This window comes from Garra rufa, chromosome 10 (genome assembly GCF_049309525.1).
Source record: "Garra rufa chromosome 10, GarRuf1.0, whole genome shotgun sequence".
NCBI classification, from domain to species: domain Eukaryota; kingdom Metazoa; phylum Chordata; class Actinopteri; order Cypriniformes; family Cyprinidae; genus Garra; species Garra rufa.
In genome coordinates this window covers 131,950-145,570 of record NC_133370.1, presented here as the reverse complement: position 1 = coordinate 145,570, position 13,621 = coordinate 131,950, and the positions used below count along the sequence as shown (strand labels likewise).

The 13,621-nt window shown below is 44.2% G+C and overlaps 1 protein-coding gene across 1 annotated transcript in view; it reads right to left on the bottom strand.

Annotated features, from left to right (window-relative positions):
• Window positions 1-13,621, bottom strand: part of ptprsb (protein tyrosine phosphatase receptor type Sb) — a gene marked incomplete at its 3' end in the record, with an annotated part of 53,925 nt that overhangs the window by 33,905 nt on the left and 6,399 nt on the right. The window contains exons 2-5 of the mRNA XM_073848397.1: window positions 13,469-13,621; window positions 8,405-8,515; window positions 1,823-2,092; window positions 202-783 (exon numbers count right to left, since the gene is read on the bottom strand). The exon at window positions 13,469-13,621 is cut by the window's right edge and continues 36 nt beyond it. Of these exons, the coding sequence (XP_073704498.1) occupies window positions 202-783; window positions 1,823-2,092; window positions 8,405-8,515; window positions 13,469-13,621 (1,116 nt within the window). The remainder of the gene's footprint in view (window positions 1-201; window positions 784-1,822; window positions 2,093-8,404; window positions 8,516-13,468) is intronic.

Here is a 13,621-nt window from a genome sequence, read left to right as displayed (position 1 = left end):
TAGAGCGAGGGTAAAAATGCTCCCTATGGAGATTCAGATCATGTTGGTCATGTGAATTTGTCTCGTCGACCCATGAAGCAGTGCTTCATACACCTCTACATTACTGACAATGGACCTTTCTTTGATTTTTAGGCCGATGTGACCGCACCTTCAATCTGCAAGAGTTGATTTCCCTCGATCACAAGTTTTCTTACAACTCACCTCCGGGTCTCACTTTGACGTGAACGGGGTCAGAGAAGGGTCCATCTCCCACGGACGTGAACGCCAGCACGCGGATGGTGTACGTCTCTGACGGCACGAGGCTGTGGATGGTCGTTATCATGCTGTCCTGAACGTTGTGGATCTGCCAGTTGCTCATTGGCTGCGAAGGATCCATGGTGTAATAAACTCGATAGCCCTTGATCAAGCCGTTGGGCTCCTCCGGCTCGTCCCAGCGCACCATCACAGCGTTCTGCGATATGATGCGCGCCTGGATGTTCCGCGGAGGGCTGGCGGGGGCTTGCTCTCCGGTTCGAGCTTCCACTTTGTTGCTGGGCGGACCCTGGCCAATGGTGTTGACGGCCGAAACGCGGATCTCGTACTCAGTGTTGGGGTAGAGGCCTCCGATGCTGTAGCGGGTGGTGGTGATGGAGTCCACCGTCTCGTACTTGCTGTCCGGGGATTTGGCACGGTACTGGATGATGTAATAGGAAACAGGGTCGGGGTTACCGGAGTCCCAGGTGATGGTGACGCTGGTGGGGGTCGTCTCTGTGACGATGGGGGTTCCAGGAGATCTGGGTAAAGCTGCGAAGAGAGAGAAGAATGGCCCGTTGAATCTCCAGTTGGCATTTGCTCAGGAGTTCAGAAAAGTACTTTCAAACTTTATTGTTGAGATCTCCTCTGAACTCTACATGAGATACAGCAGAAATTAAGGGTCTGAAAAGCAGGATGTTTAAAAGGTAAAACAAACAAGATATCTAGAGATCAAAACGGGCTGCTTCCGGAATATCAGGAAACGTTTGCTTCAGTTTACTTTTGGGGAAGATTAGCAAATTTTTAAGTCAATAATGAAGCCCACTTTGTGTCCACACACAGGTTAAGAATCTTTTTCTACTTTATTAGACTGGATAAAATTAGATATTCTTTTGATCCAACAATCTGCTACTGGATTTGGCCGATTAACCTTTTCAGAGAATTTACATTTCAATTTTGTTTATCTTTGTTTGTACATTTTAGTACTTAACTTTCACGTATTAAAGGTGCACTAAGCAATCTTGGAAAAACGCTTTTGACCACAGTGTCAGAACAGAATCCCAAAACATACTTGTAGCCAATCAGCAGTAAGGGGTGTGTCTTGTAAGGATAGAGAGAAGAGAGCGCTCAATTTGAGTGCACAGGACAGATATTAGCAGATCGACTATAGATAGAAAGAAATGGAAGATTAAAAAATATCGGAAGAACCTGCGTAAATACCAGAGCTACTTTCCAGAGGTGAAGAGAACTCAAGGAGGTTCCGTTGTTTCTTTTTGATAGGTGAATAACATTGATTTTGCATTGTTTCACACAACGTATCTGCATTGGCTTTTGTTTGAATATGCTTGTGTGTCATCTTCGCTTGTTTCTGCGGTCGTCGTTATGCCAGGGTTGTGTACATATGTGTGGGGCAGAGGTATCAAAATAAGGGTGAGGTCCTGTTGGGCTATGGAGGTGTTTGTTTGGCAAAAATTGCTTAGTGCACCTTTAAACTGATTATTTATATATTCCGTTTCCACAACTTGCTTGCTTTTTCTCCTGCCCTGTATGCATACAACTCATAATTAGTCTTAAAAGACGATTTCCTTACACTTGACAATAACTTGCGCCACGGCCTCAATGATTCCCAAGCTGCTCATGGCGACGCAGGTGTAGTTGGCCGACTCGCGCACGCCGTTGAGCTCCAGAACGTTCCGTCCCACGGGCATCTCGTCCTCCGGCGTCAGGTCCTCCGAATTCAGCATCCACTTCACGTAGGGCATCGGAGAGCCGACCGCCACGCAGGTGATGTTCACGCTCCCGCCCGGCATGATCTCGTGGCTCATGGGAAGGATGGTGAAGCGAGGGGGAACGCGCCGAACTGGAGCACAAACACAAGGAAACAGGAGAACGAGGTAACAATGACAGAAAATGGACGTTCTGATGAAAGCTTCATATTCAAGCTGGCAATGCATTGTTACAGCTAAAAGGACAAGTTGCTAAATATAAGCGCAGACTAGCAGATGGAACGGAATAATAATGTGCAAGGAGCTGGAGAATCTGAATTCGAGTGAAAGGTCAAAGCCGTGTTTTCCTACAAACTGACTAACGCGCCCGTTTCTACAGGCACATCTCTCTACCGCCCTCGTTAAGTTCACAGAGGATGAAAAACACAAGCGTTAAACGCAGACGCTTCCGCCGAGGCTTCTCTGTTCTCATTCTGAGCTCAGCTGGGAGGCAGAGGAACTGTAATGATGCATATTTATTAAAACCCGCTCCGTCTGAACGAGCTTTATTTTGGTCCGAGCTCCCTCCGTTTCCCATAAGCCTTTAGAAACCTAAATGAGACGGTGCTGCCCTCGGGGATGATGCAGTCGAACCAAGGAAGGCTTTCGGGCCGTGTGATCAATCGCTGCAGATATCGACTCTATAGACCCGCGCTGGGAAAGCAGGTGTTCGATCGGGGCCGGTTTCATTCCCCAGCGGAACAAAGGGTTAGAGGAAGGCGTGATTGAGAGAGCCTGAATGCCTGAACACGCAGCAGCACACCATAAACAAGGCCTGAAGGGAGATCTCTGGAACGCTACAGCTAACACATACAGCACACGGAAACGTAACGGCCGTGAAACATTTCTGCACATACTAGTCAATATGTTAACTAGCACCTGACGCTCGATGCTCCAAACAGACAATTAGTGGCACTCGCTGGGTCTAGTCCAGTGGTTTTGCTCCCTGTTTACTTTTCTAACCATTATATTGCGCGCTGAATTGTATTATTTGCATTCAGCTTTGTTTTTTGTTTTTTACCATTTCTGGGTCACAGTGGAGACGCACTGATCTGTGAGCGCCGGCCGCTCTGTGTGTGTGTGTGTCTGTGTCTGCCGCTATATTCTAGGACAAATCAGATTCTTCTGCAGCAGAAACTGACGCTCCGCAGGGAAATACTGCATTTACTCCTGGAAGATCTACATCTGACTGTGGAAATAAATAAATAAAAGAGACAGCGAGCAAATGTGAGAAACGATGGAAGTTATGCTAATCCACCGAGTTAATGTGGAGCGCTGCCAACCCCGCATCCAGAAACAGAGATGAAATGCAGGAGAGAGAGGATGTGTTCGAGAGAAACGGCGAAGGATAAAAGAAAGAGAGAGATGAGGAAGGATGCGCTAAGAACCACAGCTTGCTGAATTCTTAGAGACGTGGTGAAATCGGCAGGTCATCGTCAGATTAAAAACATACAGTGAATCAAAGAGCCGTGAAGCTGGAGCTCACAGAGAGAGAGAGAGAGAGAGAGAGAGAGAGAGAGATACACATGAATGATGCAGAGAGAGAGAGAGAGAGAGAGAGAGAGAGAGAGGGATGAGCCGGACAGAAACAAAGAACCAGGGCAACAGGAAACACTCGGAAACCGGAGACGCTGAAGTTTCAAACGATCGCTGATGTAAACGAGATATGTGCGGGTGGATGGTTGCCACTGTGACCATATGCGGTTGCTAGGGTACTGAGTGGTTGCTCGGGTGTTTCTATGTAGAATCTGAGATGTTGAATGTGTTGCTAGGATCTTCTTGGTGGTTGCTAAGGTTCGTTCATCTCCGGAGCACTGACTTAAAGACATCGTTCACCCAAAAATGATCAAGCCGTCATAACAAGATATTATTCTAAGAAATGTCTGTGTGTGTTCCACAGAATGCAATGTCCATGATGACAGAATGCTGATTTCTGGGTGAACTATCCCTTTAACGAATGAATCTCATTATTCGCCATCAGCTGCGCTTTGCGTGAGCCGGTGCGGTCGTAAAACAAGAAAAATGGGATTTGCGTTTAATAGAAGTGTGGAATACCGATTAAAGGAGCCCAGCAGTTCAATCAGGAGCTCATTTGCTGTAGCTGTAATGTTGACTAATTCAATGAGCCTCTTTATTCGCATCAATAGAAGCGCCGAGAAACATAAGCCGCGTTCAGATGCGTCTGAAGCCCAGGTTCTTGTTTCTTCTGCTTTAGAGATGGCTGAACGTCTGAGCAAAGCTTTCTCGGATGCCGAGGCTTATGGGGATTCGCCACGTAGGATCAACTTCTGAAATCGACGACTTCAGCAAAGAGGAAAAAAATCCACCTGAATAAAGCTACAACTGCATGAGCTAGCGATTTAGAGCTAAACGCATTTCATCAAACCCACCTCTGACAGACGAAACAATCAGATTCCAGTGGCACATGAAATATTTACAATAAAATGTGCAATTGTAAAAGTGAATTCGATTGCAGGTGAGCATTGACCAAAGGACACCCAGAATTGGACACACTCAGATTTCAGATGAGACATAACAGCTAAATCTAGACAGTGGTTAGCTGCAGTTAATCAGAGGTCGTTAATGCGGGTTAGTGCATGCGTTCATGCGACACCGGCAACATGCAAACGTCAAATAAAACACTCAGGATTCAGGTGCATCATGCAAGAGCTCAACATGTGGATTCAGTGGCAATATTATGACTTATTATGGGTTGATGGAAAGAAACGCCGGTTCCCGCTTGTGACTAAACCAGTCTGTTCTGCTAAACGGGGTGAATATTTGAACATCTGAATTTCAATGACCTACTACGCCATTGTGCTAAAATCACTTTGCGGCTCTTAAAAGCTTCGGCTTCCAGCGAGACGGGAACAATAACCTTGGGTGGTAACAGCACATTTGATCTATGCAACAATGGGGACTGCTGAATTGGATTTGCCATTGTTAGTGGAGCCCATTACAATGAATTATCTCAAACGCAATCTTTCCTCTTGCTGAAAGGGGAAGCGGAGGCACGGCGTATTGACTTACGGTCCTAGCGCACACATACGGCGCCGCGTGAGACCGTCGCCCCAATGACATCATCCCGCGGTCGCCCGCGTGTCAATTAAACACGGCCTCTAATGAGACGCTTCTGTTCTAGACTGCGGTTTGGATTTAGTCCCACATCTGTGACACGCTCTTCAAAAGCGCAGAGGATGTTTGGCTCTTTCTTTCTTCTCCTCCTCCAGAGGAGGCTGTCATGCGCGGCGAGGGCGGGACGCCTGCGCTGCTATTTTTCAGACGCGCGCGGGGAGCCGCCGCTTGTCACTCAATGTCTTTCCGACAGTTGATTCGCCTTTCAACAGTTTTCCAGGAGCGGAAACGGTTCGGGCGCTTCATCACGCTGACAGAATGAAAATAGGCCACTCTCTGATGACAAACTGACTTTTCCTAAAAAAAAAAAACTAAAACATTCCATTAAAACAGACGACACTTCATGCAGCTCATGCACAAGCAGCGAGAGAAAATGACAAAGACAGACAAAACAAAGAGACGGCGAACAACTGCGAAGCTTCTCTGAGAGACTCTGACATCACGCCGAGTTTATGGAACTTAGAAACCCTGATTGATTACGAGAGCACAGGTGATCTGGATTAGGGTTATGAGGGATTATAATTCTGATCCAGTCGGATTATCTGATCCTGAGTCACTTCAACAGTCAACGTTTGGGAAACAATCATAATATTAAGAGAGGTTAGTTTTGCTTGACCGCTGCTGTAGATGTGTCTGTTTATGAACTTTCACAAGGTTTTACTACAAACAAAACCAAAAAAACATGGGTAATATAGTTAAACCATGAAAACCACAAATGTACCATGGTTTTGCTACACTAGCCATAGTTTAACCATGGTATTTGTAGTAAAACTGTGGTTATATAAACGGTAGTCAATACACCAAAAAAACATGGTTACTACACTTTTACTATGATTAAACCATGGTTAATTTTAGTAAGGGGATAAACATGAGCCAGATAATAACTGGTTATAACCATTAACTTACAATAATAGTTGGGGTAACGCATTACAAATAACGCAAGTTATGTAATCATATTACTTTTTCAAGTAACTAGTAAAGTGCCACATTACTTAGAGTTTCTTTCTCAAATAAGTAATGCCAGTTACTTTCCTTTCCCATTTTTTGACTGACAGCTCTCCTGTACTGTGTTGAGAAAAATCAGGAGAGACAGAGACTTTGCCTTCAGTCTAAGGATTATTTCACTTTTTCTTTAAAAGGGCCTTTTTCAGTTGCCAAAAAAAATCTATATATATATATATTTTTTTTAGTAAAAATACATCAGCAAGGGCAGCTCAGGTGACAAAAAGTAACAGTGCATTACTTTCCATAAGTAACGCAATAAGTTACAGTTTCTGGGAACGTTACCCGGAATGTTCCCCTAACCTAAAGAGAACGTTATATTTACGTAAAGAAAACTTTCCTGGCTAACCAATAGGGAACCAAAAACTAACGCTGGGTTATACCACTGTATCAGTAGTGGCCCTAAAAGTGATCTGTTCACTGCAGTCACGTTTATCAATGTCTGAATGTGTGAGTGTGTTTGAATCAGTTGTGGATTTTAGTCAATGATTGAAGTCAGTTTTTCACAAATCTTCTTGTTTACAATAAATGTTTATCAATCTAACGCAGTGTTCAGATGTTTCTACGTGTGACTGAGGTGAACAGGTCGCTGTGGCGTTCTGACCATATGATGTTTGATTGGCAGCTCGGCACAGATGCTATCGATGAGACGTCAACCGATTCAGCGCTACGAAAAAAGCGATGCTTTGGAGCGATCGATAAACTAATTGTCTGCAGAAAGCACGTCCGTCACTGGAGCGAGAGCCACAGACACATGCACACGAGCACAGACACGACGAGCACAGACACGAGCGCAGACAAACAGACAGACAGACAGAAGGACAGACAGATAGACGGATGCACAATCACTGAAATGCGTGAAATGCGTCAGGGGCGGCACAGAGCACGGGACGACACGACAGTCAATCACGACGCTGCGCCGTTCAGGCATGCGACCGTCCTCCTCATGCAGACGCCGCTAATTTCCAATTGCTGGGTTTCCATGGCAACGCGTGCAGAGAGACAGAGAGAGGGCCTTCCGAGCGGAAGGTTCGCAAACAAGATCCCACAATGCAACACGACCCTCGTCTTCACGGCGCTCTACGTTCGACTCGGGTTCGCTGCCGTCGCCGACAACGTTTTACCGCTTGACTGACATTTATTTCTCAGAGTTTAAATGCCAAATAAAAGAAACGAGAGAAAATAAACAAAAAACACACCAACCTTCTCGCAGCTCTGAGGGTGTAAGGGGGTTTGAGATGGAAAGCAGAGAAGAAAACCAGGGAAACACACAGAGAGAGTAAAAAGGCCACTGCAACCATCTTCATCTGCCACAGTCTCAACCTCATTCATTTAGCTTATGTTTAGCTCTTCAATCTGCGTCTTTGTGTGGCAGTATTATTCATAAACACTCCCAAATAGCAAATAGTGTGGCTTGGCCTTGCTCTACTCTGAGAAATTCACTTCATAAAGAAAGAAACTCAAAACATCACAAGCAAACTGAGAAACACGCTCACACACACATGACACACTGCAAAGACCTTCATATTTTAGTGGTAAATCATGAATTTAGTCAAATTAGTTTCGATTAGTCATTTTACACATACAAACAAACAAACAACTGAGAAAAAAATGAAGAAAACAATTAACAAGCACACAAACGTTTGCAATATTAGTAGAGGCATCATGCAGCACTTGATAACATCTGAGCGTCTGTCGATCGAGCGAAAATATCGAGGCGTGATTGACGGACCGTCTCTTTCCCGCTCATTACTCCTCGTACCTCATTTACCTTCTTTTATTCTCTATTAAATCCGCACCGGCTCTTTCCGGACCGCTAGGCCGTGAGCGCTTCAGCCCGACGGCAAATATCTCTAATTGAGTTTACAGAAACAATTACATGCCTGTAAACCCAATTCATTTCAAATCAATTAGCTTTTTTAATGCTTCGATTAGCCGAGAATCGCGAACGAACCCCGACGGGAAGCACTTGACTTAATAAAGTCGGGTGTGTCTTCCGCCGACTTCGACTCGCTCGCGAGCGGAATTAATTCCCGCTTGGAAAAAGCTGATAAAAACAGAAATTTGTTCCGCTTGCGGCGTCCCTCAAAGTTGAGCTCGGACTCCCCGAGATAAAACCCAACGGAGCGCAGACGCGCGAGAATAATGCGACGCGCTACATAGATACGTTCAGAAGTGCTGCAGAGGCTGCTGGGTAAAATAAAGAAGCTGTCTTCGCTGACATGTGAATGAAAGTGTATTACCTACGGAGTACCTACTGTGTTCCATACCTCTCACGTATAAGTTCGCAGGGGACGAGTAGCGCACGCCCTGAGAGTTAGACGCCACGCACTCGTACTTCCCCTGATCCGTCTCCTCACTGCGCTCGATCTGGAGCGCACCTGCACAGAGAGACAGAGAGACCATTAGAGAGAGAGAGAGAGAGAGAGACGGGCCAATCAGACAGACATTAGACAGAGGAGAGGAGGAGAAAACCAGAAGTGAGGAGAGAAAGAGGAGGAGAGAAAACAAACACAGCATTAATATTTACAATCACAACCATTCTCAAGATGGTTTACAAACCTTCCTCATATTCTACACGCGACACAAGCGCATCAACCTCTGACAGACTGTCAGTTATTTATATAGCACTTTATACAATCGAATGCAACAATCAGTTCCAGAAATGGAAATCACATTCAAATTGACTTTCAACGATAACTTGATAAGACAGACGTACTGTGAGATACGAGGTTGGTAATTGATGATTTGAGCAACAGTGGAAGCCATTAGCCTGCACAATTCCAACTAAAAATAATAATAATCATGTTTAACAGCAATATTTGTGGTGAAAAATGACATTACCCACAACACCCTATAGAACATTTCACCAATCAGAGCAGGGACCAACAACATAATCGCGTCTCGTTACGCTGTCAGAATATATAAAGTTAACAGTCTTGTCTTTGTGTCCAATTCTCAAATACCTTTTGTGCTTCAAATCAAAGTTTGTGTCGTGATTCTCCTTGCCGCTGGTCGGTTTGGTTATAACTCTTAAACAAAGACTTTAAAAATCCCTGTGGGAAAAATGAATGGCAAAATACTAATGGAGCCAAGGCCGTTGAAAAAGCAGACCGTTGCCCTCGATACAGACAGTAATAAACAGGACAGTAACAGCTCTAATGCTGTAAAATGCAGTAATGATGAAAGGAATTCTATTTCTGCTGTAAAGCAGCTCTACATAAAGTCACTTCGGATGATTTCGCCTGGAGTCTCAGCACACGACCGATCAGAGAGCAATCCGTCAATGCAGAACTAATAAACCGAACCGTGAAAACGCCGCCGGAAATAACGGCGCTCAGAGACTCCGGGACGTGGTGTAACGCGGCGGATCAGAGAGACGAGCCTTGAAACACAAACACATGCAGACACCGTCAGAAAATGGAGGCCGGCGTTCGCCGCTGTCTCGGTGCGGCAGAGACTGACTCAGCGTTCTGAGCGATTCTCTCGCTGGTTTGTCATGTAAATGTGGCTGTGGGCAGCCTGACAGCAGGAAAATCACTGCGGCGGAATCAACACCTACAGCCTGTGATCGGGATTCACTCACGGCCCAAACGCGGTCTGTGTGACCTTCGGCCTGGAAAAAACAGCTTGAATAAAGGTAATGACTGTCCTTATGCTGGACTGGGTTTGTGCTCTATGGAGACTTGCCATAGAAAATGGTTTTCACATTGTACAAACTCACCGCAAGGTCAGACATTTCAGGTTTCACTTTCCTCATGGGGACATTTGGTCCTCACACACAAACATACACCTACACTGGTTTCCATATTTTAGTTCATTCCATAGGCAGAATGGTTTTTCTACTGTACAAACTGTATTTTCTATCCAGGCTCTAACCCTAACTATACACCTCACACTAAACGACAGCCATTTCTAGATTCTCAAAACACTGCATTCTGTATGGTTTATAAGCTCGTTTGCTAATGGGGACCAAAAACAAGCTCATTTACTGGAATCGCTGTACTTGTGGGGACATTTGGTCCTCATTACATAGGCTTTACCTGAACCACAGACACACACAGATCTTTGAATCTCAGTCCAAACTTCACGTGTTCACCATTATTTCATCACAGATTTCTGCTGCTGCAAACAGAAGCATCACTGAATGTGAATATAATTAGTGCAGGAGAAAGAGGGAGAACTCAGGAGAAACGACAGAAGGACATTCTTCGACACCATAGAAGCAAACGGAGATCAGGTCAGAGGGAGAGGAGGTGAATGGACCAATCGTGGCTGACTAGTCTTCTGGTTACATCAGCGTTTCATTTGTGCTCTACTAACGATCGAGTGATGATTATACGGATGGAGATCTACATGAGAAGCACACGTCTCTCTAATGTTGTCTGTCTCTCTGTGACTCACGCAGCGCTCCATGACACTCGCTCACTCTCCTCCTGATCGCTCCGTCATCCATCGGAGAGAAACCTGACGCACAGAGCACAAAATTAATGCTTTTCTAAACCTGCTCTAATATACTAAAACACAGACTCTAAATCTAGCCAATGATGCGGTTTCTCTTCTATATCAGAGTGATTCACCGTTTTACACCACATTTTCATTCTGGTGCTTTAATGAGAGTTCTGGAAGAACAACTAATCCCAGATGAACTTCTGACGCTGCTATTAGACGACAAGTGAGTTTGGGTTTCCTTTAGTGAATGTCTGAATCTTTGATTTAAATCAGATTATTAATTCCCATGAAACGACAGAACAAGTTATGGGCAAACCAGTTAATAAAACAGTTTGATTTACTTGTCTAAGCTGATGTTGCTATTTACGTTTGGCATTGGATGTGTGTTCATTCTGGACCCTGTTGAAATGGAAGAATAAAAAGATATATGTAAGAAATGCCAGACAATCAAAAGTCGTTTTCTTAAAGTGAACGCTTTCACTCAAAACTGAAAACTCTGTCATCATTTACTCACCCTCATATCATCCTAAACTGACATTTTCTTTCTTCTGTGGAACACCAAAGAAGATATTTTGAAGAATATCGGTAATCAAACCATTTTGGTTCCTACTGACTTCCATTATATGAACAAAAAAATGAAAGTCAATGGGAACCAAAACTGTTTTATTACCAACATTCTTCAAAATATCTTCTTTCATGTTCCGCAGAAGAAAGAAAGCCTTTGTAATCAGTTCATAATGCCATCAGGATGAGTAAACGATGGGTGAACTATCCTACTCTGTATGACCAGATGAAGCTCCAATTCAATGCATATGTGTGTTCGTGTCTATTTTTGATCTATTATAATGTGTTTCTGTAGTCTCCGCTAACACAAGCGTGTCCCGATGTCGGCGGTGTGTTCTGGTGCGGAGCGGATCGGGTGAGCTCGGCTTCACCTCTCATTAGGGAACAGGTGCAGGAAACAAGATCAGGTTGGTTAGGAGGATCGGGGGGAACGAGGGGCATGTTTATCGGAGGATGACACGAGTGGAGCGCCAACATATGCCATCAAACCGCAGGACCAGAAGAGGAGAGTTTGGAAAAAACAGATACTCACCAAAGACTCCTGAGAAAAACACACCGAACACACAATGAGAAAAAAACACAACGAAAGCTTTGAGTGACAGCAGCTCAAACACACTTCATTCCACAGAAATGATCCACTCACTGATCAAACTGATTATATATGAGCGCTATATATAATCACGTGTCATATACACTATATACATTAATCATACGGATTAGATTTATGTATATATGCGTGTGCGTGTATAAGCGAGGGATAACGTACAGTCGGCATAACAACTAACCCCGTACATGATCCCGCTTATTCCACGACTACTTACCAAATAAATCAACATATGGAGATGAAATACTGATTTAAGCATAAATGATTTTACTGAGTGAGCATGAAGTCATAAGAGAGACAAGAAAACAGCACAGCGATGGAGGAAACCAACAACCGCTTATACAGTTTAGCATCATTATTCACCTGAATCCTGAATCAATCGCAGCTCCACAGAGATGCTTCATAAACACCAGGGCCTGTATTCACAAAACATCTTAAGGCTAAAAGTAGCTCATAACTTGCCGATTTAAAAAAAAAAATCTTAAAAACAATGGGCGTGTCAGTCCTAAATTTCTGCTCTAAAAGTATTTCACAAAGCATTTTAGCTCTAAAACTAGCTCCTAAATCTGTGAAACGTTAGAGGAGTAGTGAGGAGGACTCCTAAGTCACTAAGACTATCCCAACTATCCTTAAACTTGATGTTGCTGGCAATCTATTTTCCCACACAACATTTTTGGTTTTGGAGGTTATCCCAACTCTAAATTTCCCTTTGACTATATCCTTGTTTTTCATTAACAAGTTGGGCAAGAAGTAACAGCTGTTCTTGCGTCCAGTTTGGTTTTCTTTTAAGTTTGCATATCTAACTATCAGCCGTGATTATTCTGTTCTGAAATATGCTTATCAGCTCATTGTTTATGAGAAGCACACATGACTGTCAGAAGAGGCTGACAATCAGCTGAACATATACTTGTTTAATTAGTGACACTAGGCCTGTATTTTAAAATCTTTAATTGAATATGGCAACATTATATCGCTCTCCACAATATTTCTATGAATAAATCTCTGACAGAGACTCCTCCCCTATCAACCAATCAGAGTGTGCATAGTTAATAATCATGCTGACATCACCCATAACAATGAGCTCAAGACTTCTCTCTATTCCTTAGTAAAACTTTGTCTCAGCAGCTTTGTGAATAGGTTTTAGGAGAAAACTCTTAGCTAAAAACTGCTATTTAGCAGAACTTTTAGTGGTAAGATAAAAATGTTTTGTAAATACAGGCCCAGATAAATATTTAGACTAATAATCAGCATTAGATTCTTCAAACTAGTAGAGGATGAATCCTAGTTTCAATGCTACATTTAATCTCACCCTAAACGTGGCTCTAAAAGCCCATCTTGAGACCCAACAGTAGACGTGTACAGTAGACAGATTCCTGCATGCGATTCAGACTCGCATGTGTTTTACAGTCGCAGCCAAACTCTTGGAGCTCTCTCTGGCTGTGGTTAAAATCTCCAAGTAAGTGGTCATTTCAGAAATTACCGCCTATCCGAACGCCGGCTCACTTCAGCGGCTTCCCGTGAGCGTAATAGAGAGGAGACCTCTGTCCGCGTTACCTGCTAATCTCAGCAATCACTGCGTTCATTCAGTCGAGTCCCGACATCATTATTAGAGCTGAGTTCAAACGCGCCCCTTCATACGAGAGGCCTATCTCCACAATCACAGCCTCGGTTTAAAGCTCACGAGAAGAGAAAGTCTCCGGTGTATCTGCCGTACCTGATCGCAGCTGCTTGATTCGCCCTTGGCTGAGCGCCGGCTCCACGGGCAGGAAGTCCTTGAACCAGGAGATCTCCGGATCGGGAATCCCGCTGGCGGCGCACAGCATGGTCGCGGTTCGGGTTCGCTCCACCACCTTCAGCTGCGGGCCCA